Here is a 27,423-nt window from a genome sequence, read left to right on the forward strand (position 1 = left end):
TCACACCTATTCACACAGGTCAGATAGTAAGAGTACAGCTTTGCCGAACTCTAAAGACCTGATTCGGTCCCCAGCGGGACAGGCACAAAGTATATGCTCTGTTAATGAGGTAGTCGGGTAGTCAAGTTGCAAGATTCCCATCTTGATACCCACGACAACCTTTCCATATGAGGGTTTTTGCACGTCAGCTACAGCTGACGATGCCTTAGATTCAGCCGTGCAGGGCTTTTTCGCCTCTGGTTTTGGTGAATCATCACTTGAGCGCTAACGTTTGCTAACCTGCTCATGGAGAGTTTGTTCCCCCACCTGAGACAGATTCTGCGTACGCCGCTCAAGAATTTGGTGCAAGGCGGTTTTATAAGGTACCCCGCTCTTGAGGAGACGACTCTGTCGTTTCCTGGCTGCACCATCAAACTTTTCTTTTAAGGTTCAGTTATTGGATCAGGAGTTGGGGAGTTGAGAAGCTCTCGCTCCTGAATCAAATTTACAGGGAGGTCAGTTGGAGTCTTAAACTTGACATACATCTCCTCTGTAGACTCGCTCCTAAACTTAATTTACAGGAAGGTCCGTTGGAGTCGTAAACTCGACAAATATATCCTCTGTAGACTCGCTCCTGAACTAAATTTACAGGGAGGTCAGTTGGAGTCGTAAACTTGACATACATCTCCTCTGTAGACTCGCTCCTGAACTTAATTTACAGGAAGGTCCGTTGGAGTCGTAAACTCGACATCTATCTCCTCTATAGACTCGCTCCTGAACTAAATTTACAGGGAGGTCAGTTGGAGTCGTAAACTCGACATCCATCTCCTCTGTAGACTCGCTCCCGAATTAAATTCACATAGAGGTCAGATGGAGTCGTAAATTCTACCTCTATCTCCTCTGTAGACTCGCTCCTGATCTAAGTTTATAGGGAGGTCAGTTGAAATCGTAAGCTCGACATTCATCTCCTCTATAGACTCAGTGTCAGAAAGAATTTTTAAGATTAGTCTGTCCATAAAAGTCCGACGAGTATCTAGGAAAAGAAGGTCAATCACGACAGAGCCCGGCATTACCGTGACAAGGCGATGCTACGAAGAGGGCGCCTGGTATTTTGAAGGTTCCGTATAGACAGTTGATAGGCTGTGTCATTCATCCTCTCGGCACGGATACACACACCTTAGGATTAAGTCATCGTTGGGATGCCATTCAGTTGAGGAATAACAGAACCACAAGTGATTCTGTCATTTCCGTATCCAGCGGGGCTACGTGGAAGCAGGCATCCGATGGCCGGTTTGTTCAACCCCCACATCCCAAGCCAATGCACTCGCCGAAAACAGCATGTACAGTGATTCAGGCAGTGAAAGATGAACAAGAACGGTCAACTCGCCAATACCCCAGTTTACTGTCTCATCAACCCATCAATATTGGAACAATAAACCAACTCGCCCTCTTGGACACAGGGCACAGGACGTTCTTTATTTGAAAGTAACGATAGTTTTGTCCTGTATACATTTCAAAACAGTAATGAAATTAAAATTGTACACATTTATTTATGGCTTCAAATTAGCCCAGAAAAGCCCATTTCAGAACACCTAAATACACAGAAATCAGTTGAAAACATCCAGACAGCTTTTTTGTTGCAGACTTGTGTTATTCATCCCTCAATATAGAAACGCGTCCTATATTCACTTTCATGAACAGAGAAACGGCTGACAAGAATTCAAATATCTCTGAAGGACTGACCTGGATAAGAGCAAGCTATTTGAGGACTTTTCTTCGTTTTGCGATGCCGAGAAATTTCCAATTATCCGAACCATTCTCAGATACGACCGTCTAATTTTCCAAGCCGTTTCGCAAATATAAGGACAAGGAAAAAGAGAAAAATCAGGTTAATGGTGCCATCACCGCCAGGCCTAGGGCAGGATGTTTGGTAGATACTTAGACACGAAAATGCAGAATACATTGAAGAGAAATGACATCATACAATGGAATATTCGTTGAATGGAAGTAGTTCAGTAACGAGAATATTGTTGAACGTTTTTTTTTGATATTGAAAACTTTGCAGATCACGCTCTTGTATCAAACATTTTCACAATTACACCTTGGTTTACTGATCCAATAAATATATTCCAAAATTGAGGAATGTGAACATATGGATTCGTTTTCCGATGGCATTTCAGGTTAGCTTCCCAAATTTCTACTACCGCAGTTGTCGGTTGATTGGTCAAACCACCAACACTGACATAAAAACTTGGCAAGTTGACTTGGGTGTCACACCAATAGGTGGTTCCACTTATGTTTCGCTTGCGTTTACGCAGCTATTTTTATCAAGTACTTTCTTGGTTTTTTCTCATTTTGTCTTCAATCGAGGACCGCCTGCCCGGTACTGACGATGCGCAATAGGCTGAAACAACTGTATACCGGTGGCTCCTAAATTGAAATCAATATAGGAATGATCAAAGAGTACTTATCTATTCATTAAACAACACAACACTCCCTTTTTGGAGTGTTGTGTTGTTTCATTTTTGATTTGTATCATACACACTCGATAAAATCTCTATCTGTATTTATATCCTGGACCAGGATGTCACGCAGGTAGCAATAACTGCTGCTACGTGGTCATGTTAGATGTAGCCTGGGAATTCTAAGTCTTCTAACTGGAACCACAAATGTGCGGTTGGCTCCTCTTGGTGACACCTTGCATATGTGATGTTTTTCATGTTTAGTAACCAGTTGTTGTCCATCTTTGCAATTGGCTGCACCGCGCTGATGAGGCCAATAGCCAGAAACACGTGTCCGCGGTTTGACTCCCATTTTGGAGTGTTGTGTCAACTGCAGAAAGAGTTTAGGACTAGCTTGATTCATATTTGTTTGGTCGTGATACTCAAGATGGTTCACATTGTTCTGAAGAGACCATGCCCGGTACTGATGATGGGGCAAGTACCCCGAAACCGGTCTATCGGTTGGTCGGATCGACCAAATGAAATTAATTTATGCTTTCAATAGTGGGAAATAACTTGCGACGAATCGTCCAAATCGAACACGTTGCACAGATGCCTGATGGTTTTACTTCAACTTTCTGTGTGGCATTAGCTGGGTTATTTGTTGTTTTTCCGTCGGGTATCTGCCACACGTACCTACAAAGTCGTAGGTCTGCCTGAGAGGCAAACATCCTGCCCTAGGCCTGGCCGTGATGGCACCTTAACATGATTTCTCTTTTTCCTTGTCCTTATGTTTGCGAAACGGCCTGGAAAATTAGATATCTGAGAATAGTTCGGATAAAATGAAAGTCACTTTTGGCTTGAGCACATCCAAAAACAAGACTTACACAAAAAAAACAGTCCTCAATATTTTTTGTAGACTTGTATAATTGAACCTGGTTATCACTATCAAAAAAGTACTAGTGACGTATAATTGAAAAAACTGATTTTAATAGTCTAGTCTAGTGACACCCATTCAACATTTTCCATAGCAACATGAGGAGTATCAATGGAAACATTGACGGTTTAAGTACATTTAATTTTGCAACATGGATTCGTTATAAAAATTTTTGGAGAATAGAACAAAACTGTGAAAGAATTAGTTGCGCCTGCAAGAATGATTTCGTCCGGCCAGTGACGTCATCTAACCCAGACTAAGATGTTCTCATTCGCTTAGTTGTCTATGTAGAGCGTGATAAATCTAGCTGTGCCTCTGAGGTCCACTACCAACATTTATCAGGAAGTACAATCGAAAAAAAAATTTTGGCTTGAATAAATTCGGCAAGTGTTGACAACTACACATATGCCAGTAGAGAACGGGAACCGCATTCTTCCTTTTGTTAAAAAAATGTTAATTTCTAATCACAAAAATCAGAACTGTGCCTCTACAAATTGAAAAAAATGAGCACATGGGTCTCAAATTGGTGAGCATAGCTATAATAGATAAATAAAATTGCAAAAGTATGAAGTTGAAAATAAGATCATTCACACAGAAATATTTTTGTAATGTATAGTAAGCTCTAGCAAATAACAAATCTTCCAGTGATTTCTTTTTAATTTTTTAAAAGTATCGCAGGTTTTTATTTGTTCAGGAAGCTTATTATATAATTTTATTCGAGCTAAGTTGGCGATTTTTCAAGTGAGTCATTGTTATTGGTGGTAGTAGTTGCTTTTCTTCACTCATTTTCATGATTTTTGACATATTGGCAACATTTATTTATGTGGATGGATGCAGCCAATAACGAATAGTTTTGTGATTTTTGGGAAATAAAGTTTTTTGGCTTCCTACTACTCCATCTTGATGCAAAAAAATATGGGAATCTTACAAAGAAAGGAAGGAAGCAATCAATTTGAAAATAAGTAACTCTATGCATGGATGTATAGATCATACAAAGAAGCAACTTTCATACACAAACTGGAAGAAAGGCCTCCTGAAACAGCTACTTTCATATAAATATTGAATTACACGAAAGAAAAAAATTCTTTCGAAACAAATACTTTTACATGAACACTGAATTATACAGAAGATACTTTTCTCTGCTCAGTTTGTATTCCAAACATTCCTTGTGAAATAAAATCAGATATCATTCACAGTAGTTTTACTTAAAATGAATGGTAACAAATTGCACTTACATGGAACACTGTCATCCTCAATGGAAGACATCGATGTTTCGCCGTGAGACACTTGCGCTAAGGCTCTTCAGTACCAAATTGGATAACATCATAGAAAATACACATACTTCATTCAGGAATTACGATTTTTAATGTCACGGAATAAGCTTGATCTGCTTATGTCATCGATGACATCGTAATGACATTCATTCACCTATTTGATTAAATTCCAGCCAAGAGGAATCTTATTTGAATTGAAGGGGTTATATTTTGTATCAAGATTGAGTAGTAGAAAGCCAAAAAACTTTCTTTCCCAAAAATGAATCACTCCTAAAAATATAACACTGATAACTTTCTTTCTTTCTTTGGAAGAATCCCATTTTTTTTTTGTATCAAGATGGAGTAGTAGAAAGCCAAAAATTAACCACTCCTAAATTCAAGTTTTGTAATATCTTGTATTCAAAAGGATTACATGTATTTATTTGTCCAGGAAGCTTATTATCTCAGAATAAATTGGTCATTGTTTTTGAATTAGTAGCATTTGTGGTGTAATATTGGTGGTGGTAGTGTTTTTTAACTCTTTTCATGTTTTTTGACATGTTAGCAATATTTCAGTTTGGTCTGATGTCGAGACTAAGAGGAGCCACATACGAAAGGTAAATCGATACCACGGCAACCAAAGGAAAAATTCTCTCGGTAGAGCCCACCCTCAACCCCCTCTCCGGAATGAACCCTTTGATATATCGTCCTGCCACTAAGAACACCGAGTATATGTCGTGTCGGAGTATTTCCGTGAAATATCATTAATAGTTCGCCCGACACGGCACGAAAACTGAAGTAAAAGTCAGCGTGGCAGAAGCGGACAAGAAAAACGTGACCAAACTGACGATATCGTCTTTCGAGTCGAAGTCGCCATATAGCGCCTTTTCCTTCCTTCCTTCCTACCTCATTTTAGATGTCATTGGCCCACCGACATCTTTCGAGTATGGGCGAGACGGAAGTTGAAAATTTATTCATGATAGCGGTTCTTAGATGAGAGAGGTGCAGCTAGACGGGGTTGAGCTTTTGGGTTAGAAACACGACAGGTGTGATACGAGTAATCCGAATTGCAGAAACGCCAACCAACGTCATTGTAGCGAAGCTGATATTTTGATAATGAATCTATACATATAATGAAAGTGTTACTGATTACAGTCTGTATCTGTACAGGAAGATATTGGAGAAAAATTATGACCACATTTACACGATCATTCCGCATTTAACAATCGGTGTTCTAACATCCATCGTCTGGAAACTATTAACTTGGATCATCTATTTTCATCAAACTCTTTGGTTTGGCCATATGACCTCTGTCAGACGTTTGAGAGCCTATTTTTCATATACATTGGAAACTTGGATGCCATATAATCAACAAACGAAATGAAAATGTTGTTGACCCAGGAATTGCTCATATGTTTTTGAAACGTTTGTATTTGAATTCGTTTGGCAGTTTTGTAATATCTATTTCCTGCATAAGTTCTACCAGTTACAATAAGTCAAGCAGGCAGCGGAATCTTATCCACTTTAATTAGGCATTATTAAAAAAAAGTTCTTCATTAAATTATGATACCGCTCAAATGAGGTGTTTACACGACTCAGTGAATCCAATTTCATAATGACATCTAGCTCCACAGAACGTTAGTTTTTAAACCTATTCGATAACGTGTTTACACAGACATTAACGTTGGTTTCAATAGCATCGGTTGTTAGAAATTGTCATTCGATATGCCTTATGAACGTGGTCTATTATTGATTCTTTTTTCACCTTATTAGAACCCAAAACATTGAAATTCAGAATGTTAATCTATTTGCGTGACTTTTTCGCTCAAAAATAGCTTAACCCTTTGGATTCACTAATGTATTGTCATAAGCTTCACTCAAGACTCAATGTACTAGCTTATTCGATTCTCCACCGCAACCCGCAAGGGTTTATTATGGCTAACACCTATTCAATCTCGACCAAATAAACCGGGGTTCTTGACGAAACTGGAAATTATATGGTGAGTGATCTTTCATGTCATATGGTAGAAGTGGGGTTCTACCAATCTCTGAAAACCTGATTCGGTCCGCAGCGGGGTAGGCACAAAGTATATGCTCTGCTGTTTCATCATTTTCCAAACAGAGGTAAGAGACTCATCAGACAGTCCAGTTTCTGCATATGATGATTCGGATGACAATGACCTGTAAGGAGGCCTGTTAGGCTTACTGTAATCGAACAACTGTTAGGTTTCAAGCTTCAAAGGGTGAATGAACGCCTTGGAGTGAGCCAATCCCAGAAGATTTTGCCAGAAGTCTTTAAATATTTTTGCCATCCAGAAGTTCAATGTTTGTTTTGGCAAAACCTAAAGCACTGCCAATGACAGGTTCTGGTCCGATGAAGATACTTGCAGTACCCTCCCTTGCAAGGGGTCCAGTATTAATGTAGGGTATTAAGTATACGTTTGTTTTGTCGTCAATTTTATTTTCCATTTCCAATACAGATAATCCATAAAATACAGACATTGATGAAAGCTCAGCTCAATCAGTCTTGAAGTGAAACAGTATATAACGATGTTCAATTTAATTCAATTTTCTTGTATAGACGTATTATATATTATACAATATTTATAAATTTATACTTTGAGTTTGGGCGTGTGTTACTGTAGCAGATATCATCAGTGATATATTCGTTAACTGCAAGGGCGAAGATTTTATTAGATTGGTATGGAACTGGCATGCGGCCTATCTCACTGCGACATTTTCATGTCTATTGTGATGCTTCTTGGTTGCTAAGAGCCTTTTCTTCACCTTGATCTCTTTAATGAGACTCCAAAGCCTTGATTTCGGCTCTTTCACAACCGCAAGGTTGTGGTTTAGCAGGTCTTCCGTGAGTATGAGAGAGGGTTCCTTTATGAACATTTTTGCCTGCCTCATTCCTGGAAGCTTGATTCACGAACTGAGCGATTTGGCTTGCATCCACAAATCGATAGATAGCTTTATGCTTGTCTTCTCAATCCACAGAAGGGCTCTGGATCTATCATTGATACACCTTCCCGGACTAAAGCATCGACCGCCCCATTGCCCTTGTGTCCTTTGTGCCGGTTATCCAGGCTATTATGGAATCCTAACTCTCTTCGATTGCACTAAGACAGCTGAGCGACTGACAATGATTTTGTTTTCAACCTTCTTCCCAAGCAATTTTCCTACAAAGTGTTCGATAGCGGTAACTTCTATCTGAAACACTGCGGATATCCTCTTACTTTCTAGGAAAGCTTTTGTCCACATGCAGATACTTTTTGGGACTCGTCTTCTTCCCAATGAGCTTATGATTTTTTTCTAGAGGCTTAGACAGTGGTCTGATGAGATCGTCCAGTGCTAGATCTGTCGATTTCCTAGAATGGTACGCATTTTGACGAACACTCAGAGATCTTTTTCTTTCAGCATTTTCCTTGTAGCCTTTTCCTAGCAGCCTTTCTAGGGTTTTCATAAGAAATGATGTTGAACTGATGGGTTGGATGTCCAATCTAGTTCCTTTCCTATTTTGAGCAGGAAGACTACTTTCACCCATTGTCATGCATGTCATTCCTGCTCAAATGTGCTATCAGCACATCAAGTTCCTTATGTAGTAGAACCGGATAGATTCCATTCATTCCTGTTGATTTGTACGAATGGAATTTCTGGATCGCCCTTCTAATCTTCTCATCATTTCAGCGGCTAGCTTTTAACCCCCCTGCTGTGAATCTTCTAAACCTTATTGGGAGAGAGCCAATTCCGGCCGAGGTCTCAAGTTCAGATGTCGCTGGAACGTGGGCTGCCCTTAATAGCCTTTGGCTTTCCTCCTCCAATTCTATGTTTTCTTTTCTGAGGAAACCAACTGTACTGGCAATAGTATCCTTGGCAAATACCCAGTAGATTTCCGCTCACGTAGATGTTGACATGTATGAGATTTTATTTCGTTCTGTTTTTATAATGTTTTATGAATACATTTAATTACAAATGTCATTTGGTAGCTTGAAATGAAACTACTAATTTTAGTTACACGAAATAAATAAAAAAATATAATTAGTAGTCCAATAATATAGTTTTCGAATATTTTTTTCACTTTAAGTTGGCAGAAATATAAAGTTCGATTTACCACAAAAAATAAGTTAAGTGATTTCCTGAACGGAATGAAATAAATTTCATTTCGGTATCATAGACTTTATTGTATTATTTAATTGTGTCTTCTATAAAGATAACTTCATAATTGCACTTTTAGATAATAATATTTCGAATTAACAGTTTTTCAAATATTCTATAGTCAGAACAAAGGAGTAATGATTGCATACTCATTTATCGATTGCTGAAATCTTATCTCTGTTGGTGATTAAAATCCACGTGCAATTTGGCAGACACAACGCCGACGTACCGATTCGTGCAAATACCCACCAACCTTGTTTGTTTCGCGCATTAATCATAAAAATATTTCATAGAATTGCGTGAATTGACTGATAAAATTGAAGTTTGGATAAAACCAATGACAATAACAGTGCATTAATTTATTTGGGGTCAAAGTCTCCAGTAGCTTTGAATATATTACTATTCATGATAATCACAAATTTTCACAATGTATGGTGTTTTCCTATAAAGAGTTTTGACTTAACGATGGTTTCAGACACTTCAAAGCATGCTCTTTCATGTGGACTTCGTTAAACTTGCGAGAAACAAAATGTTTACTGCTTCATTTAGTAATGGATTGTTCAGAATCATTCGCTGGAAAAATAGTGAGTACTTAGTGAGTCATTTCAAAAATACACTAAAAATTACAATTTTGTTTTATTAGTTTGACCTACTTTACATCGAACAGCGGCTTCAGAGTGTCTGAGTTCAAAATTAGGATACATGTTTTGACAGTATCTGCCACTTTTGACAGCTATATCTCTATATATTTTTCTATTACATCGATTTGAACAACACTATGAAGAATTTTCCCCATAAAAAGAATTTATGATTTCGGATTCATTTTTATCTTCGATAGATTCTTCAAGTTCTACGATGCTGAGGCGAAAACTATTCAGTTGTGTATCATTCAAATTCTCCTCAAACTCAGCATACTCCATTTCACAATTTCCTGATGTAATATTTTAATCAGAACTTGCAGAAGATCCATCTTCATTACATACCCCATCGTATATCTCATCAAGCACTTCGTACTCTTTATCGAAAACCTCTTGATTATTTTCAATATCGTCACTCGCGTTCAATTTGATGAAATAGAATTTATAAAAATGACAACAAGAAAAACCATCACATATTGAAGGAATGACGTAACAGATACCTAGAACAATGATATTGAGACCCTACACTCCATTAAATTACATAAATATTACATTACAACATTACATAAATACAGCTTATACATCAGAATAATATATAGGCTACAATTTAGGATACATTTTTTGTATCTTTGTATCTCTGTTTCTGTAGAGTAGGGAGGGTGAGTGTAGACTCACAGCACTTAGGCCACATGTGACCCATTGTACATCTTCCTGAGGAGTTGTCCTGCTAGGTCATCGTCCATCCTGTCCTTTCCAGAAAGGTGAACAGGTCACTAGCAGACATCCCCTTTGTATTGGCAGGTTTAGGCTAAGCCTCTCCAAACACACACTCTCTTTGGCAACCTTGAGGTATCTCACGGTGGCTTCCGCGAAGGTTTTGGAAGGTGCAGCAATGCTACTGTCGTTGCGCGGCTTCTTCAACCTTCTTGGGGTTCCCTCCGTGGAGGTGCACAAGTGAGGGAGCTTTCCTGCAGGGGCAGCCGTTTCCTTTCCTTTATTCGAGGTGGAGCTCTTGGCGCCCGCCGCAGGAAGTGCCCTTGCTGTTGGAGGTGATCTGCTATGTCCAGCTTCATTCCAAAGGGTAGATTGTGGTGGAGATTTCTGTTCATCCCCAGCTTAGATTGAGGTGAGCACTTCTGTCCAGCCTCGGGATTTGTTTTTATTTTTGTTGTTTTTGTTTTTATGTTGTTTGATTCATGTGTGTTCCCACGAGTAGCAAGGAAAGAGTTGGTCGTCTCTGGCAGAGCCCCGTATTACCAGAGGTAGGCTGATACAATAAGGTTTCGCCCAGTTCCCCAAGGGGATCGTTCGTGACCGCATATCAATCTGCGGCCATTCAGCTGTCGGCACAATTCCTTACACCTTTGCTTGGGTAGGCTGGTCTACGATGGCATGTTTTGCAAATGCTTTTGGGGGGTTTTATTTCCCTTCACCCTACTTATTTCTGCCATTGACCAGGGGTCTGGCGACCCCGTCCGTAAGACCACATTGGCTTCCCGGACAAGACCTCCAGTTCCCTGGCCGCCACCTGGGGACGCGCCCGATAGGTAGCCCATTCCACGGGAAAGTTTTCTGTAATTTTGGTCTCAATATAACTATAAATATTAAGTGTGTCGGAAAAATTCTTGCTCCCTGAGAGCTATCTTGGCATTCGCTGCCTATACCGTTGGAGTTACATGAAGATAGTGTACCGTAAGATTGTTCATCTCAAATAGTTTTAAATAAAACTCTGCAATAGTACATATCTGCCTTTTATGTGGTAGCGACTAAATGAAAAATACTGAGTCATAAATACAATTAAATTGAATACTTTTCTACATTACACATTAAAGAATATCCGCCAAATTCTTATATAAAAAGTGATACAATTGTCATTCTAAGTATTTTATATAGATAACTTTGTTTTTTACGACTCGTTTGAAAGTTATCACGGTAAGATTAACTTGACGCAACTCAGTAAGCCATTATGCGTCGCGTCTACTGTAAGACGACGGGGGAAGATGCGCGGGGGTGGAGAGGCGGTCTAAGCAATGAAGCGCCATCGCCGAGAATGCGACCCGAACGTGGGCACACGTCATTGGCGGTTGTGTTAGTTTTTCGAAATTCCTTTAGAGGTAACATAATTCGATTCTCGAAGCTATTTATCACTTAGAGCAGTTGGAATATTTTTTAGTTACTGTATTTTTGAAGTGAAAATATAAATTATTAGCTGTTTCCTGCGACTTTGCCGCGTAGAATGTGGTTTGTTACATTTAAGTTTCGTGATAGACTATTTCAAACTAATGGTTACAATATTTTTATAATAACACAAAACTTAAGGTTTCCAACTGCAAAACTGACGAAATTCAATACAATCTTTGAAATCCTTTTTTTTCTCTTTGGGGTGGAAATTCCTGATTCCCTTTCTATACAAAGAACCTACCTGCATATTTCAAGATTCTGAATTCAGTAGCTTCGGCTGTACGTTAATATAAGAGTGTCATTCAATCAATAGGTACCCACTTATACAATAATAGCTGTTCCCCGCTTCATCGTGGAAACCTCCCCTATGTGTTATTCCAGGTCATAATCTATCTATATACTATCACATTTGAATCTGTTCAGCTGTTTAGACGTGAAAAAGTAAAAAACGTAAATACATACTTTACATTCATCCATCGTCACAAACTTCACGCATTTATAATATTAATAGGATTACCAATCTATTTCATTCTAATCCTTTCAGTTTTTCCTGTTGATGCTATTCAGTATTGTATAAGTTGATCGACTGACACTTATATTAACGTACTGCTGAAGCTATTGAACCTAGGATCTTGAAATATACAGGTAGGTTCTTTGTATGTAAATAAGCATCAAGAAAGGGAATCAGAAATTTCCAAGGATAAACAAAGGGGTTTAAAGATTGATTTGAATTTCGTCAGTTTTGTAGACTGTCACGAAACTTAATGGTGACAAATCAAATTCTACGTGGGCGAAGCTGCGGGCAACAACTAGTATCTATATAAAATATCAAAAGTAGTTACAGGTTTGCTGTGTTTGTCAATAAAATTAATTTCTTTTAAAATTATTTCTTGTTCATAGTAATAACACTACCAAAATACTGATGAAATGGTATTCTGTAATCGCCCACTATTTCTCAAGCAAAACAAATAAAAAAATCGCAAATCAAAAGCCCACGTTATGTCGTTTCACTTGTAATAATTGAAATGTAAAGTGACTCATAACAATATACTCAATCAATTTTCCGTATAACCCACAAATATTGATTTCGTCATTGAATAGCTAATAAATAATGAGACAGTTCCGTAGGTGGAATGATGTGGTAGATGAAGCTCAAATCACCATATCCGATTTAATGTTCTGTTTGTGTTCAGTTCTAGTTGTTATATTTCAAACACCAACTAGAGATAATCATCGCAGAGATAATCCGAAACTATAGTGTGTTATAACAGATTCGCGGTGACTGTACAGAACGATATAAAATTCAAATGAAGGATGTATTCAGATAGAGGTTATGAATAATGCAGAGTATCATAGTAATACATTAACTGAATTGTCATGACGATTAACTATTATGAGTCGTTGATACTTTTTATGGTGTACATAAATATTTTTTTATATTTTGCTGAGGATACACTACAAAAACACACTCTTGTCTATTTTCCACGGTAGTTTAATATTTGTTGACTAGTTTTGGTAATTACACCAATTTCAAAATAAACAAGTGGTCAATCAAAGAAGTTTTAAAACTAATTAATACAGTTCATTGTATGATTTTCACTACAAAGGGTTTTACAAAAACCGCGACACGTGTTTCGCTATACAATGGCTTCCTCAAGCGTAAACTAAAAGTTACTTCTGACTGACTAATGTATTTATTCAAATTTTTGGGGTTAGCGATAGTGTTTACAAGGTATGTTTATAGTGGGGCCTTGCTTTAGGCTTATGCCTCTTCAGGTTTACAGTTATCTATCTTATAATCTATGTTAGTATTGTGTTAGTTTTTCCTTTTTTTGTTCGTTCGGGTGTCCTAGTTCATAGCGGTGTTTGGGGAGTGTTGGTTCGTGATGAGCCTGGAGTGGTGTGGTCGATAGTTCATGATGTTCTTCAGGGTATTCCAGGGCGTGAATCCGCTATCTGATAGCCAATGGATATTATTCCAGCAGCCCCAGAAGTCTGGCTGGGGGGAATGGGGGCTTTTTCCTTGGTATCTTTTTGGCGCCTCCGCGGGGCCTCCATGGGGAAGTCAGGGTGGCGATGGCTTCTCATGGAACCCACAACAGTTACTTCTAAATTACAACCATTTTATACTCTAACCTATTACCTACTCGTATGCCTACTTTCTAATGAATGAATCTACCTGAAAAGGTCAGGTATGAATTCAATAACTATATGAATGAATTTTCCGAAAGTACCGTAAATGTACTTAAATATTTTTACCTGGAAATGAATAGATTCAATAATGGCGAATTATTCAATTCAGTTTGATCATTCAAGAGATATTGGGAGTTTTTGAATTTGTTTATTTCCATACTCTCCAACAGGTTACGTTTCAAACCTTTATTCATGGTTGAACTAATGTCCCCCTGTGATTAAATGGGTGGCATATGTGGAATTTTTTTTTTTATTCTGGAAACTATATTTTTGTTCCTTTATGCTGGCTTTGAATGTTCTTCCAGTTTGACCTATATAAAACATCGCACATGACCCACATGATAATTTATACACTCCCGATTTTTCTGAAACTGAACTTTTATCTTTGTTTTTCTTTTTTATTTAGGTCAAACTGGAAGAAAGTTCAAAGCACGCATAAAGAAACACAAAAATAGTTTCCAGAATGGAAAAATAAATTCCACATATGTCACATAGCTAAAATTATAAATAAAACGTTCATTTAAATATTATATTGCTCATTTGCTTAGGATTAATTTTCTTTTAGAAACATGGTTTTCTTCCAATTCTGCAACTTGTTACGGACATCATATTTCATACTCAATTCTACTACGAACATCATTAATATACAGTTTTAAATAATGCAAGGGAGATCGAAGTAGACAAAAGCGTCGAAGCGAGATCAACAATCCATTCATATAACATTCGCCCACTATTTGTGGGCAGCGAGAAAAGTGTAAGTCAGAGTAGGCTGTGTGTAGAGTGTGGGTAGACGAAGAAAGTATAGTACATCAGGAGTAATAGTATTTCAAAAAAGCAGGGCGGATACGGCAAGAACATATGGTCGTTGTGAATTATAACCAGTCATTCCTGATACAGGTTATTCTGATACAAGTGTATATATACACAGGGTGGTTATTCAATTGTTATCTAGTGAAATAGACCATACTCAGACCTAGATTCCAGACATCTTTTTTCAGTTATTATGGTCGGTAGCCAAACTTGTGGGTTCAATTTATGAAACAGCTTTTACACTGGACGCAGGATTTGATCCCTGTTCGATTCCATTAAATTTAGAAATTTTTTAATCGAGTTGGGAGTGGATGAATGATTTTCCAACATCCGAAAGATGATACCGGTCGCCAACACTAGAAAGAAGACATAGCTCGCAGACGTCTGGGAAACGGCATAGGTCATCACCATCAGAAGGAAGCTACAGGTCACCAACACTGGAATGTGAACGAACCCCTCCAATGACAAGTGAACAGCAAGAAGTATGAGGACTGAAGATCGATGGGGTTCGAAATGGATTCAGGCATAGAAAAAGGCAATGCAGGAGCTGCCACCTTAAAGGAAGAAGAAATTTGGAAACCGATACGTACCTCAATGAAATAAGATAAAATCAAAAGAAAAATGATGATCTGAAGCTGGTTCATTGATATCGAGTCTCCAAGTATACTATTCTGGGCTTAGTGAGAACCCTTATTTCTCCGCTATAGAAGAGACATAGCTGATCATACCAAAAGTACGAGTCAGAGGTGTGCTTGACCAATCCCATAGGAGAACACTTTGGCATCAACAGGACCCTGACATGTGTAAACTGGGTTAGCTTTTGCCGTAACATAGGAGAATGCGTCATCTGAACTGCAAGAAAAGGCTTCGGGAGACCAGAGAACTAGGAAAGAGTCCATGTGTTCTTGAAAAAATGTCATCAGATTACGAATGATGGGAAAAATGCTGGAGTGGAAAACAAAGGGTATAAGGTATATTAATATCGATCTGAAAATACTAGAGGAGATGGAGAGGCTCACACTTGGTGTCCAAAGAGACGACGGACTTGTCCTACTTCTTAGCAGTGGTCGTCTCGTACAATGGTGATGATTTTCCTAGATGGTCAAATTAGAATCCGGTTGTTGAATAGTTGAACTATTCGATACAACAATCGAATTTTCTTGTGTTGAAATTATATTTTTCTTCAGTAACTACAAATCTCCTGTTTACATCATTCTTTGTTTGCTTGAGTTTCACAATTAATACCGTTCCCGAATCTTCAATATCATCTAATATTACCGGGCTGATTTCACAAATTCGACAAGCTCCTGCAATCCCAAATACAACAACAACCTTGGCCATTAAATAAACTTCATCGGGAGCATTATTTAAAAAGTCACTATTATGTGTACTCGTAAATATCTACCTTATTATTGGACTGTAACATACTTTTAATCATTGAACAATTCGACCACACTGTTGATGGCTTTAACATATTGTAATAATATGTTTTTTTCAATATTAAATCGTCGTTTTTTTCCGCTTCAGAAAAAATTGTGTATTATATCTAATATTTTTTTCCGTTGTATAATAAATAACTATTTCAATAGGTTCTTCAAGCTAGATAGTCTAATTTGTGATGTGTACAAATATTCGTTGAATTATACGATTTTCATTTGAATTGTAAGGGGTATATTTTTAAAAGAGAAAATATTTTTTTAGATTTCACTTCTCCATTTTTATATGAAAAATTGTGGAAAACTTGCAAAGGAAAAAAGAAGCCAATGAAGTTTAAAATACATTTTTCATAAAAGTACTCTTGCCTAAAAGTTACTTGAGAGAGAATTTGTATAGGGTCTCCTAACAGGGACTTGCGAACTTAAACAATTGATTACAGCCATCTTGTTGAAGATATATCTGTTGTCATTTATTCAGTTTGGTGATGTTTATTGAAAGACGAAACGTTGCAGAAAAATTCTGCTTACGTTATCGTGTAGTCCTTATAAAGTGGCCATGGCAAAGTGCGATTTGTTATACATTTCCTTTGAAAATAAAGCTAGGGGAAAATAAAAACAAATTCTCAAATTTCGTTTTTTTTCGGATATCTCCGAAACTACTCGGAATATTAAAACTTCAATCGACCAGGTATCACTTACTGTTTTCGATATCTCCATGTTCATTTTTATCTTGGACACAATATATATAGATAGGTATAATTACATTCTCTTACAAATTTATTATATACATTAACCACCAGCAAGAACTTTAAAATTGACTTTAAATAAAACGCGTGAGCTGTAAACAATTCTGTTTGTTGGTAACCAAGTGACTCGGCGTCACCTGACACGATCTCCTCACAGCAAATGCGATAGGTACCATGAAAATAATTAACTTTCAAGTGATGTTAAAATTTGTTTTTATAGAAATATTAAATTTATTTATTTTATCATGAAAACAGGACAGTTGTATAAAAAACTTTGTAACATATTTGTGTTAAAAGTAAGTTTCATTTTGTGAGCGAAAAACCTTACTTTCAACACTCATAGTTCGTAACAATATCAATGAAAGAGATCAGATATTTTGATTGTTTCTCAAAAAGCATTGCTTGATTGCTATTTCATTTTCTGCGAAATGGAATCCCCATCAAATGGCAAAAAAGTGAATAATTTTCACAACACATTCTTTTCTCATTCACGACAAAATGTACTCCCTGCTCCTACCATATTTTACACATGATTGACACCGTCTATCATCTTAAACCAAGCGAAAAATCATTATTTTCATTGTTTTCCAGATGAACAACAAATTTTGTGAGAGCACGGAAAGTTGCGACGTCGATTCAGATCCAGAAGATCCAGAACAATTACTAAACGAGTGGCTGGGAGAACTTGACATTTTAACAGGGGTGAGTTTTTAATTAAAATTTCTACCATTGTTTCAAAAACTTTTGCGTTCAGACTTTCGTCCGTGTGAAACTTTGATATTGTATATGCGGGCGTGTGGCATTGATGTAGTACGAATTCCAGGTTGTTTTGTTTCCAGTTGTATAATAGAAACTTTCTGACGTTCTAGAATGGGCGTTGAAGTGACGTCAATTCAACAACTGAATTGCTGAAGAGTTACATAATCGGTTAGCACGATTTCAAGTGTTTTCTGAAACTTTCTTGTTTCCCAACAAACATTACAAATACTCAAAATAATATAAAAAAGTGTTCTCAGGAACTGCATTAAAATTTTCGGAAAACACAAGGCTATAATTTTTTATTCAAAGGAGACACTCCAAAATTTTCAAATGTACAGTAAGATGTTGTTTTTACACTACTTTGAATTTAAAAATTCCGCCTAATAGTTTGGGATGGGTAATTTTTTGATTGATAAGAACCTGCATCTATACAATAATAAAAACGATCTTCTCTCACATTCCCAGTGATTCGACGGCTCTGGTAGACAAATCATAAAAGAGTACGACCTAAACCAACAGCATTCAGTGTTTCAGCAGAATGATGCCTCTTCGCATTATACCTTAATAATAGTCCGTCAGTATTTAGGCCAATTTTTCCCACATTACTGGATAGGGAGAAGAGAGAGAGTATATAATGGCCCTTACGGTCTCCAGATTTGTTGCTACCTGATTTTTTTGTAGAACATTTTGTTACTAGATGTAAATATACAGGTGCTTGTCAATTCGATAACTCAAATTACAGTTAGCATATTTTTTCGTTTCAATTTCATATTCGTTTCGGGTAACATGCTGTTTGATTTAAAGTTATGTTTTCTTTCACTGGTCTATCCAGAATTGCTATAAACTTTCAAGAAAAATAGCCTATATATTATTATCTTTAATTTTTTAAGAACTATAATCCCCATAACGTGGCTTGGAATAATCGGTATCGGAAGGCAATCAAACTTTTGATTCATAAAGTTCAGTGCTAGGATACTTTTGCAAAATGATTCAGTTAACATTATTTTTCACTTCAAATCAAATGTTTTGCTAAATTGAAATATCAGAAAATGATCAAACTGTTTTCCAGGCATGATCAGGGAATATCTGTTTGAAAAAATCTGTTTAAAATCTGTTTTTCCGTTAACCAGCTGTCGCACCCCTATGAACGACAACACCAGAAGTCGAAACTTGTGCGAGCTAAGGACTAACGAGGTCTTACCTTTTAACGTGTGATTCCTAACACGAAATAGGGGAATAGGATATTTTGCAATTTGTTCCACTTCCAATAGCTTTATTTCGTGACCCATCTCTTTTAAAAAAGTAAAAAACAAGATGGAAGTACTCCAAAATAAATAATACGTGAAACTAATAATATTCAGGATACTTCAATGAATTGGAGCGGATTGTCAAAAACTGGACGTAACAGTATCTTTCAAAAGTGTAAATTTCAATTTTTTTTTAGATAAACCGAAGGACAAGATTATGGAAACTGAGATGTCTGAAATTTATTATCAGTTGTGAGGACTGCAATAGATAGTATTTTGGTCAAACCGAAATGGAAATTGAAAGTAGTTTGAAAGAACATATGGCACATTCAATAAAGGAGTATTGAAATTTGTTCAGATTGGTTGATACTTTTTCTGAAGTCAAGTAAAGCTATCGCTAGCATGAAAAGAGTGGTTACAGTTTATCGATAACCGTAATTGAACAGTCATCAATAAATTGTCAGTTTTGATTTGAATAGTGAGAATCTTTCTTTCGTCACCGTTAAGTGTCATAGATCAAACAGAGACAGTTCAATATAAAATATGCTTATGCTAAGTTAATGCTTAGAAATTCCAGAAAGTACAATGGAAATGTATTTCTGGCTCACTTTGAATAAAAATGATGAAATTTGAAATTGTACCTAATGGCAGTCAAGATTTACCTAACCGTTTTTTGCTACTTAAAAACCGACCACGTCTTTCAAATCTCCGAACTTGTCGTTTTAATTCCATCTTTTCAGTCGCCTATTTCAAATAATATGGTTGTGTCATATTCGCATGATTGGCTCTTTGTTGCATTTTCTACAGCTAAGGTCCCCATTATATTTAATGAAAATCCACTCGTATTTCTCAGGTGTAATTTCCCAGTAGTCTTGAATCATTTTCTGATCTTTGACTACCACATTCTCGGTAGTTCCTTCAGTACACGCCATTTCCAGACTTGTTTCCCTTGGTTTCACCAATGCTCCATTATGTTAAAGTCTCACTATTCGTTGGGAATGGAAAGATCCTTAAATTTCGCCTATGAACTTATACTGTACTAAATCAAGTGAGTTGAGCGACACTAGATTTCTCCGGTCTATGTTTCAAAAAGATGACACCTGATCCTGATATGAATCCAGGATCTCCTCGAAAACCTGTGAATAAGAGGAAAAATCATAAGATGCTGTGATTAACTTCTTGAAAGTTTTGCCAAAAGATGTATCATTCAAGATTTATAGTGATTTCTTTTATTCAACACTAAAATTGATCAATCGCTTGCAAGAACAAGAATTGAATATGATAGAAGTATTTCCATACATTAAAGATAACACTGACACCTAGATAACACACACTTACTAGGTTAGGTATCTGCTGTAGTCCAACAAATGTTTGGTATCAAGCTTCGAAGGGTGAATGAACGCTTTGGAGTGAGCCAATCCTGGAAAATTCTGCCAGAAGTCCATAAATCTTCTTGTCATCCAGGTGTTCAATCTTTGTTTGGCAAAGCCCAAAGCGATGCCAATGATAAGTTCTGGCCCGATGAAGCTGCTTGCAGCACCCTCCATTGCAAGGGAGTCAGCAGCCTCATTGCCTTCCAGGCCAGTATGGCCGGGAATCCAGACCAGAGACAATCTGTTAAGTCTTCCCATCGTGGAAAGTTGTTTTTGGCAATTTGCCACCAATTTAGACGTTGCTCGGTAGGAACCAAAAGTTCCAACGCCGCTTGACTGTCCGAGAATATTTTTATTGACTTGCGTATGAGGTTGGATTCTTCCAATCTCTCCGTACAGTCACGTAGATTACTAGGCAGGTTGATATCTCTGACAAGGTATCGGATACACTGTTACAATAAATATAAATAAAATATAATCGAACCAAAAAATGTTCTGCAACAGCACGATACATAGAAAAACAGCCCAGAGGATCTTCTGATTTTTGCACCGATGTGGAGAATAATTTGATCAAAACATGTTGGCAAAACAATAGAATCGTATTGTTAGTGCGTGCGATTCAACAGGCCCAGAAGGTCATGTCGAAAGATGGGTAGCGTCTGAATAGAAGAAGATTCCTGTTACTCGACCATTTGTTTGTCTCTCAATATAACAGATGTATGGGAGTTGTAGATAGATTGGATCAGAACATAGAAAACCACAGGATATCGATAAGATCAAAGAAGTGGTGGTGGTCTTTATTTGCTTATTGTGTGGATGTTAGTATCCAAAATGCTTGACGTGTGCCGAATCAAGTGAGATCAAACGAAACATTATCTTGTTGCAGCAAAAAAACAGAATAGTTTGCAAATGCTGTATGATGTGTAGATTTAACTGTCATGAACATTGTTTCCAATATTTTCACACGAAACATTGATCAATGAGTAAAGAATCAATGTATAAATGCTCAATACTTTTCATATTCCTTTATATAAATTTCATTTGTATATTTTTCCTCTCAAAGAAAGCTTGTTGAAACTTGAAAACAAATTAATTCGGGCATCAATAGGTTAAGGATCTGGCGCGAAGTATATTCAAACATTGTTCCTTGCTCGGTTATCGTCACGCCTTTATACGATATGCCCTGCCTTGCTCCCCCCTCCTCGTTATTTCAAGATATAAAGGGGACTTCAAGATATAATGGGGATATGATTATTTTTACTCCGTTATTCCCAAACTAACAAGTCCCTGTTTCCTAATTAGTTTATTCATATTTGCTTGTTGTATCTTTGGCCATGGGTTCAACTAGTTAGTTTTTAGAACACCAACAATCTGCCTTTATCAATGAATGTGAAAAATTGAAATTCCTTTCAAACCTTCCAATTACTTTCTACCGGATCTATATGCGGTGACATCAAAAATGGTTCTTCTTCAAAATCTCAGCGGTTTGGAAATCAACACGACACTCTGGTATGTAATGTTACTGAAAAACACTCTAAATCGATTATGGTACAGAGCTTTCAATATGCCGTCGAACTGTCGGTGCATCAATTCATCTGCAGGAGTGCACAGTAGTGCAACATAATGCAATTCCGAGCATCGCTAAACATAACAATGAACACGAGAGGCCGAATCACCACCGCATTGTCGTTAAACGTAATGAACACTCTCGGATGCATGTGTATGTTTATTCCGGGTGGCTCCCAGGCTGTATAGTCCAGGAAAATGCACGATGAAGTGATTTGAAGTTGTCAAAATCAAGCATCGCAGCAGAAACGACATTTTTAGTCGTCAGTAACACCAACAGTTGGATTGAACTTGATCGTTTCTGAAAATATTTTTCCCCAGCTTGGAAAATTTTGATAATTCAGTAATCTGGTGGTTAGGTTTCAAATGAATGAGACACTCAACTTTTGGGAAGTTTCTGAACGGTGTTTAATTATTACATTCGTTTCGGATGATATCCGAATCGTGATTTCACAAAGCTCTCGAGTTTTATGGTTTATGGTGAAGGTCACTTCAACGCTAACATATTTTTCTATGGACTTCTTCATTTGAGTCCAGCAATCGTCTTTTTGAAAATAACTCTCGTGAACACTACACTCAGGACCTAATTTCTACCACTATGTTTATTTGCAGTTTTCTATGTACAAGGTCAAGTAACCTTCACGAGTACACCCCATGTTTGCTAAGAAAGTTTTGGGTCAGTTAAATCAGTGGAGACTGGCAGACTTTCAAAACCTTGTGGTCCTCTTATGGGAATTTATATTTTCCAGCATATGTGCCTTTGAAGTTCGCCAAGAACTGAAAATTCTTAACATATGGATGCTGAATTTAAAGCGCAAATTGTGGTTGAATATGATTCATCATATCTTTTCCAAGATTTGATCAAAATGGACAAGAAATCTGTTCATGCTGACAGTGAAGAATCTAAAATCACGGAACCTATCTCCAACGAAAAACTGAAGGAACTGGTTAGAAATCAGTTCGGTACTAATTTTGTGTTCGAAGGTGGTGAATTGAGAAATTTCCTCAGAGCACTGCATAAGAAAAACTAATAACAAAACAATATTGGCCAATATTTCTTATATTGATATTGTCGTTGGACTACTAGTTGAGCAAATGCAACTGGACAACATATCTGTTCGTGCTGACAATGATGGATCTAAAATCACGAAGTCTGGTAAAATTAGCTCTAACGAAAAACCAAAGAATCGTGCTAGAATTCAGTTCAGTCTACTAATTTTGTGTTCGATTGGTGGTAAGTTGAACAATATCCGTATAACAGTGTAGGTAAACTGATAACAAAACAATAGTGGTCAATTTTTCTCATATTGGTCAATTTTTCTCATATTGATATTGTCCTTGGACTACTGGTTGAGCAAATAGAATTGGACTACTAATCTGTTCATACTGACAATGATGAATCTGAAATCACGAAGTCTGGTGAACCTAGCTCTAACGAAAACCCAAAGAATCGTGCTAGAACTTAGTTCAGTCCACTAATTTTGGTTCGATTTGTGGTAAATTGAACAATATTCGAGGAACAGTGTAGAAAAACAATAGTAGTCAATATTATTTCTCATACTGATTTTGTTGTTGGACTACTATTTGAGCAAATGCAACTGGACAATGAATCTGTTCATGCTGACAATAATGAATCTAAAATTACGAAGTCTGGTGAACCTAGCTCTAAAGAAAAACCAAAGAATCGTGCTAGAACTTAGTTCAGGCCACTAATTTTGGGTTCGATTTGTGGTGAATTGAACAATATTCGAGGAACAGTGTAGGAAAACAATAGTAGTCAATATTATTTCTCATACTGATTTTGTCGTTGGACTACTATTTGAGCAAATGCAACTTGACAATGAATCTGTTCATTCTGACAATGAAGAATCTAAAATCACGAAGTCTGGTGAACCTAGCTCTAAAGAAAAACCAAAGAATCGTGCTAGAACTTAGTTCAGTCCACTAATTTTTGGTTAGATTTGTGGTAAATTGAACAATATTCGAGGAACAGTGCAGGAAAACAATAGTGGTCAATATTATTCCTCATACTGATATTGTCGTTGGACTACTAGTTGAGCAAATGGAATTGGACTACAAATCTGTTCATACTGACAATGATGAATCTGAAATCACGAAGTCTGGTGAACCTAGCTCTAACGGAAAACCAAAGAATCGTGCTAAAACTCAGTTCAGTCCACTAATTTTGGGTTCGATTTGTGGTAAATTGAACAATATTCGAGGAACAGTGTAGGAAAACAATCGTGGTCAATATTATTTCTCATACTGATATTGTCGTTGGACTACTATTTGAGCAAATGCAACTGGACAACGAATCTGTTCATGCTGACAATAATGAATCTAAAATCACGAAGTCTAGTGAACCTAGCTCTAACGAAAAACCATAGAATCGTGCTAGAACTTAGTTCACTCCACTAATTTTGGGTTCGATTGATGGTGAATTGAACAACATTCGAAGAACAGTGCAGGAAAACAATAGTGGTCAATATTATTTCTCATACTGATATTGTCGTTGGGCTACTATTTGAGCAAATACAACTGGACAACAAATCTGTTCATGCTGACAATAATGAATCTAAAATCACGAAGTCTGGTGAACCTATGTCTAAAGAAAAACCAAAGAACTGTACCAGAACTTAGTTCAGTCCACTAACTTTGGGTTCGATTTGTGGTAAATTGAACAATATTCGAGAAACAGTGCAGGAAAACAATCGTGGTCAATATTATTTCTCATACTGATATTGTCGTTGGACTACTAGTTGAGCAAATGCAACTGGACAACAAATCTGTTCATGCTGACAATAATGAATCTAAAATCACGAAGTCTGGTGAACCTATGTCTAAAGAAAAACCAAAGAATCGTGCTAGAACTTAGTTCAGTCCACTAACTTTGGGTTCGATTTGTGGTAAATTGAACAATATTCGAGAAACAGTGCAGGAAAACAATCGTGGTCAATATTATTTCTCATACTGATATTGTCGTTGGACTACTAGTTGAGCAAATGCAACTGGACAACAAATCTGTTCATGCTGACAATAATGAATCTAAAATCACGAAGTCTGGTGAACCTATGTCTAAAGAAAAACCAAAGAATCGTGCTAGAACTTAGTTCAGTCCACTAACTTTGGGTTCGATTTGTGGTAAATTGAACAATATTCGAGAAACAGTGCAGGAAAACAATCGTGGTCAATATTATTTCTCATACTGATATTGTCGTTGGACTACTATTTGAGCAAATGCAACTGGACAACGAATCTGTTCATGCTGACAATAATGAATCTAAAATCACGAAGTCTAGTGAACCTAGCTCTAATGGAAAACCAAAGAATCGTGCTAGAACTTAGTCCAGTCCACTAATTTTGGGTTCGATTTGTGGTAAATTGAACAATATTCGAGGAACAGTGCAGGAAAACAATAGTGGTCAATATTATTTCTCATACTGATATTTTCGTTGGACTACTAGTTGAGCAAATGCAACTGGACAACAAATCTGTTCATGCTGACAATAATGAATCTAAAATCACGAAGTCTGGTGAACCTAGCTCTAAAGAAAAACCAAAGAATCGTGCTAGAACTTAGTTCAGTCCACTAATTTTGGGTTCGATTTGTGGTGAATTGAACAATATTCGAGGAACAGTGCAGGAAAACAATAGTGGTCAATATTATTTCTAATACTGATATTGTTGTTGGACTACTAGTTGAGCAAATGCAACTGGACAACAAATCTGTTCGTGCTGACAATGATGGATCTGAAATCACGGAGTCTGGTAAAACAAGCTCTAACGAAAAACCAAAGAATCGTTCAAGTTTTCAGTTCAGTCTACTAATTTTGTGTTCGATTGGTGGTAAGTTGAACAATATCCGTATAATAGTGTAGGAAAACTGATAACAAAACAATAGTGGTCAATTTTTCTCATATTGATATTGTCCTTGGACTAATAGTTGAGCAAATGGAATTGGACTACAAATCTGTTCATACTGACAATGATGAATCTGAAATCACGAAGTCTGGTGAACCTTGCTCTAACGAAAAACCAAAGAATCGTGCTAAAACTCAGTTCAGTCCACTAATTTTGGGTTCGATTTGTGGTAAATTGAACAATATTCGAGGAACAGTGTAGAAAAACAATAGTGGTCAATATTATTTCTCATACTGATATTGTCGTTGGACTACTAGTTGAGCAAATGGAATTGGACTACAAATCTGTTCATACTGACAATGATGAATCTGAAATCACGAAGTCTGGTGAACCTAGCTCTAAAGAAAAACCAAAGAATCGTGCTAAAACTCAGTTCAGTCCACTAATTTTGGGTTCGATTTGTGGTAAATTGAACAATATTTGAGGAACAGTGCAGGAAAACAATAGTTGTCAATATTATTCCTCATACTGATGTTGTCGTTGGACTACTATTTGAGCAAATACAACTGGACAACAAATCTGTTCATGCTGACAATAATGAATCTAAAATCACGAAGTCTGGTGAACCTAGCTCTAAAGAAAAACCAAAGAATCGTGCTAGAACTTAGTTCAGTCCACTAATTTTGGGTTCGATTTGTGGTAAATTGAACAATATTTGAGGAACAGTGCAGGAAAACAATAGTGGTCAATATTATTTCTAATACTGATATTGTCGTTGGACTACTAGTTGAGCAAATGCAACTGGACAACAAATCTGTTCATGCTGACAATAATGAATCTAAAATCACGAAGTCTGATGAACCTAGCTCTAACGAAAAACCAAAGAATCGTGCTAGAACTTAGTTCAGTTCCCTAATTTTGGGTTTGATTTGTGGTGAATTGAACAATATTCGAGGAACAGTGCAGGAAAACAATAGTGGTCAATATTATTTCTCATACTGATATTGTCGTTGAACTACTAGTTGAGCAAATGCAACAGGACAACGAATCTGTTCATGCTGACAATGAAGAATCTAAAATCACTAAGTCTGGTGGAATTAGCTCTAACGAAAAACCAAAGAATCGTGCTAGAATTCAGTTCAGTCCACTAATTTTGGGTTCGATTCATGGTAAATAGAACAACATTCGAAGAACAGTGCAAGAAATCAATAGTGGTCAATATTTCTCGTATTGATATTGTTGTTGGACTTCTAGTTGAGCAAATGGGATATCTCTTGTGCGATAATAGAAATTGAAAGTTGCTTTTGACTTTCCAATTGTAATTTCAGTCTAGTTGACAAGCACCATTTCACAAAATTCGAGTTCGCCTTCACCGAAAATTATGATTCGTAATTCCACCCAGATTGATTTATGATTTGAACTAAGTTGTACAAACAGTTCAAAAAGTATAAATAATTCAGTTTGAAAAAATGAAGATAGGTTGGTTTTTTGCGAATATATCAAAACTATTGGAGATATTTTAAGTAATAAGAAAGATATTTGAAGAGCAGAAAATATTCCTTTTTTTGGAGCCATTCTTACAAAGAATGGCTCCAAATATCCCGATCCTTTTTTTTCCTCATTGATATTGAATATGTAATCAAAATCATTGCGAGATTTATTGGTTAAGAAATTATTGATTTTTTCTGACATTCTAATATTTCGACATATTCATCACATTTCCCTGTACTATTGCGACAAATGAATCGCATTTCCCCGTGGACTTGACGGGCAAACACCGTTCGGGCTTGAAATACCATAATTTTGTTGTTGTTACGTGCAGTATGCCCCACCATTCCGAAATAA

The 27,423-nt window shown here is 36.9% G+C and overlaps 1 protein-coding gene across 1 annotated transcript in view; it reads left to right on the forward strand.

Moving 5' to 3' along the window:
• pico (ras-associated and pleckstrin homology domains-containing protein pico) overlaps positions 1 to 27,423 on the forward strand; it is a 477,116-nt gene that overhangs the window by 23,588 nt on the left and 426,105 nt on the right. The window contains 1 exon segment of the mRNA XM_074169549.1: positions 17,364 to 17,474. Coding sequence (XP_074025650.1) covers positions 17,364 to 17,474 — 111 coding nt within the window.

Source organism: Leptinotarsa decemlineata, unplaced genomic scaffold (genome assembly GCF_025532065.1).
Source record: "Leptinotarsa decemlineata unplaced genomic scaffold, Ldec_3_MD MMD2_P_RNA_scaffold_5, whole genome shotgun sequence".
NCBI lineage: Eukaryota > Metazoa > Arthropoda > Insecta > Coleoptera > Chrysomelidae > Leptinotarsa > Leptinotarsa decemlineata.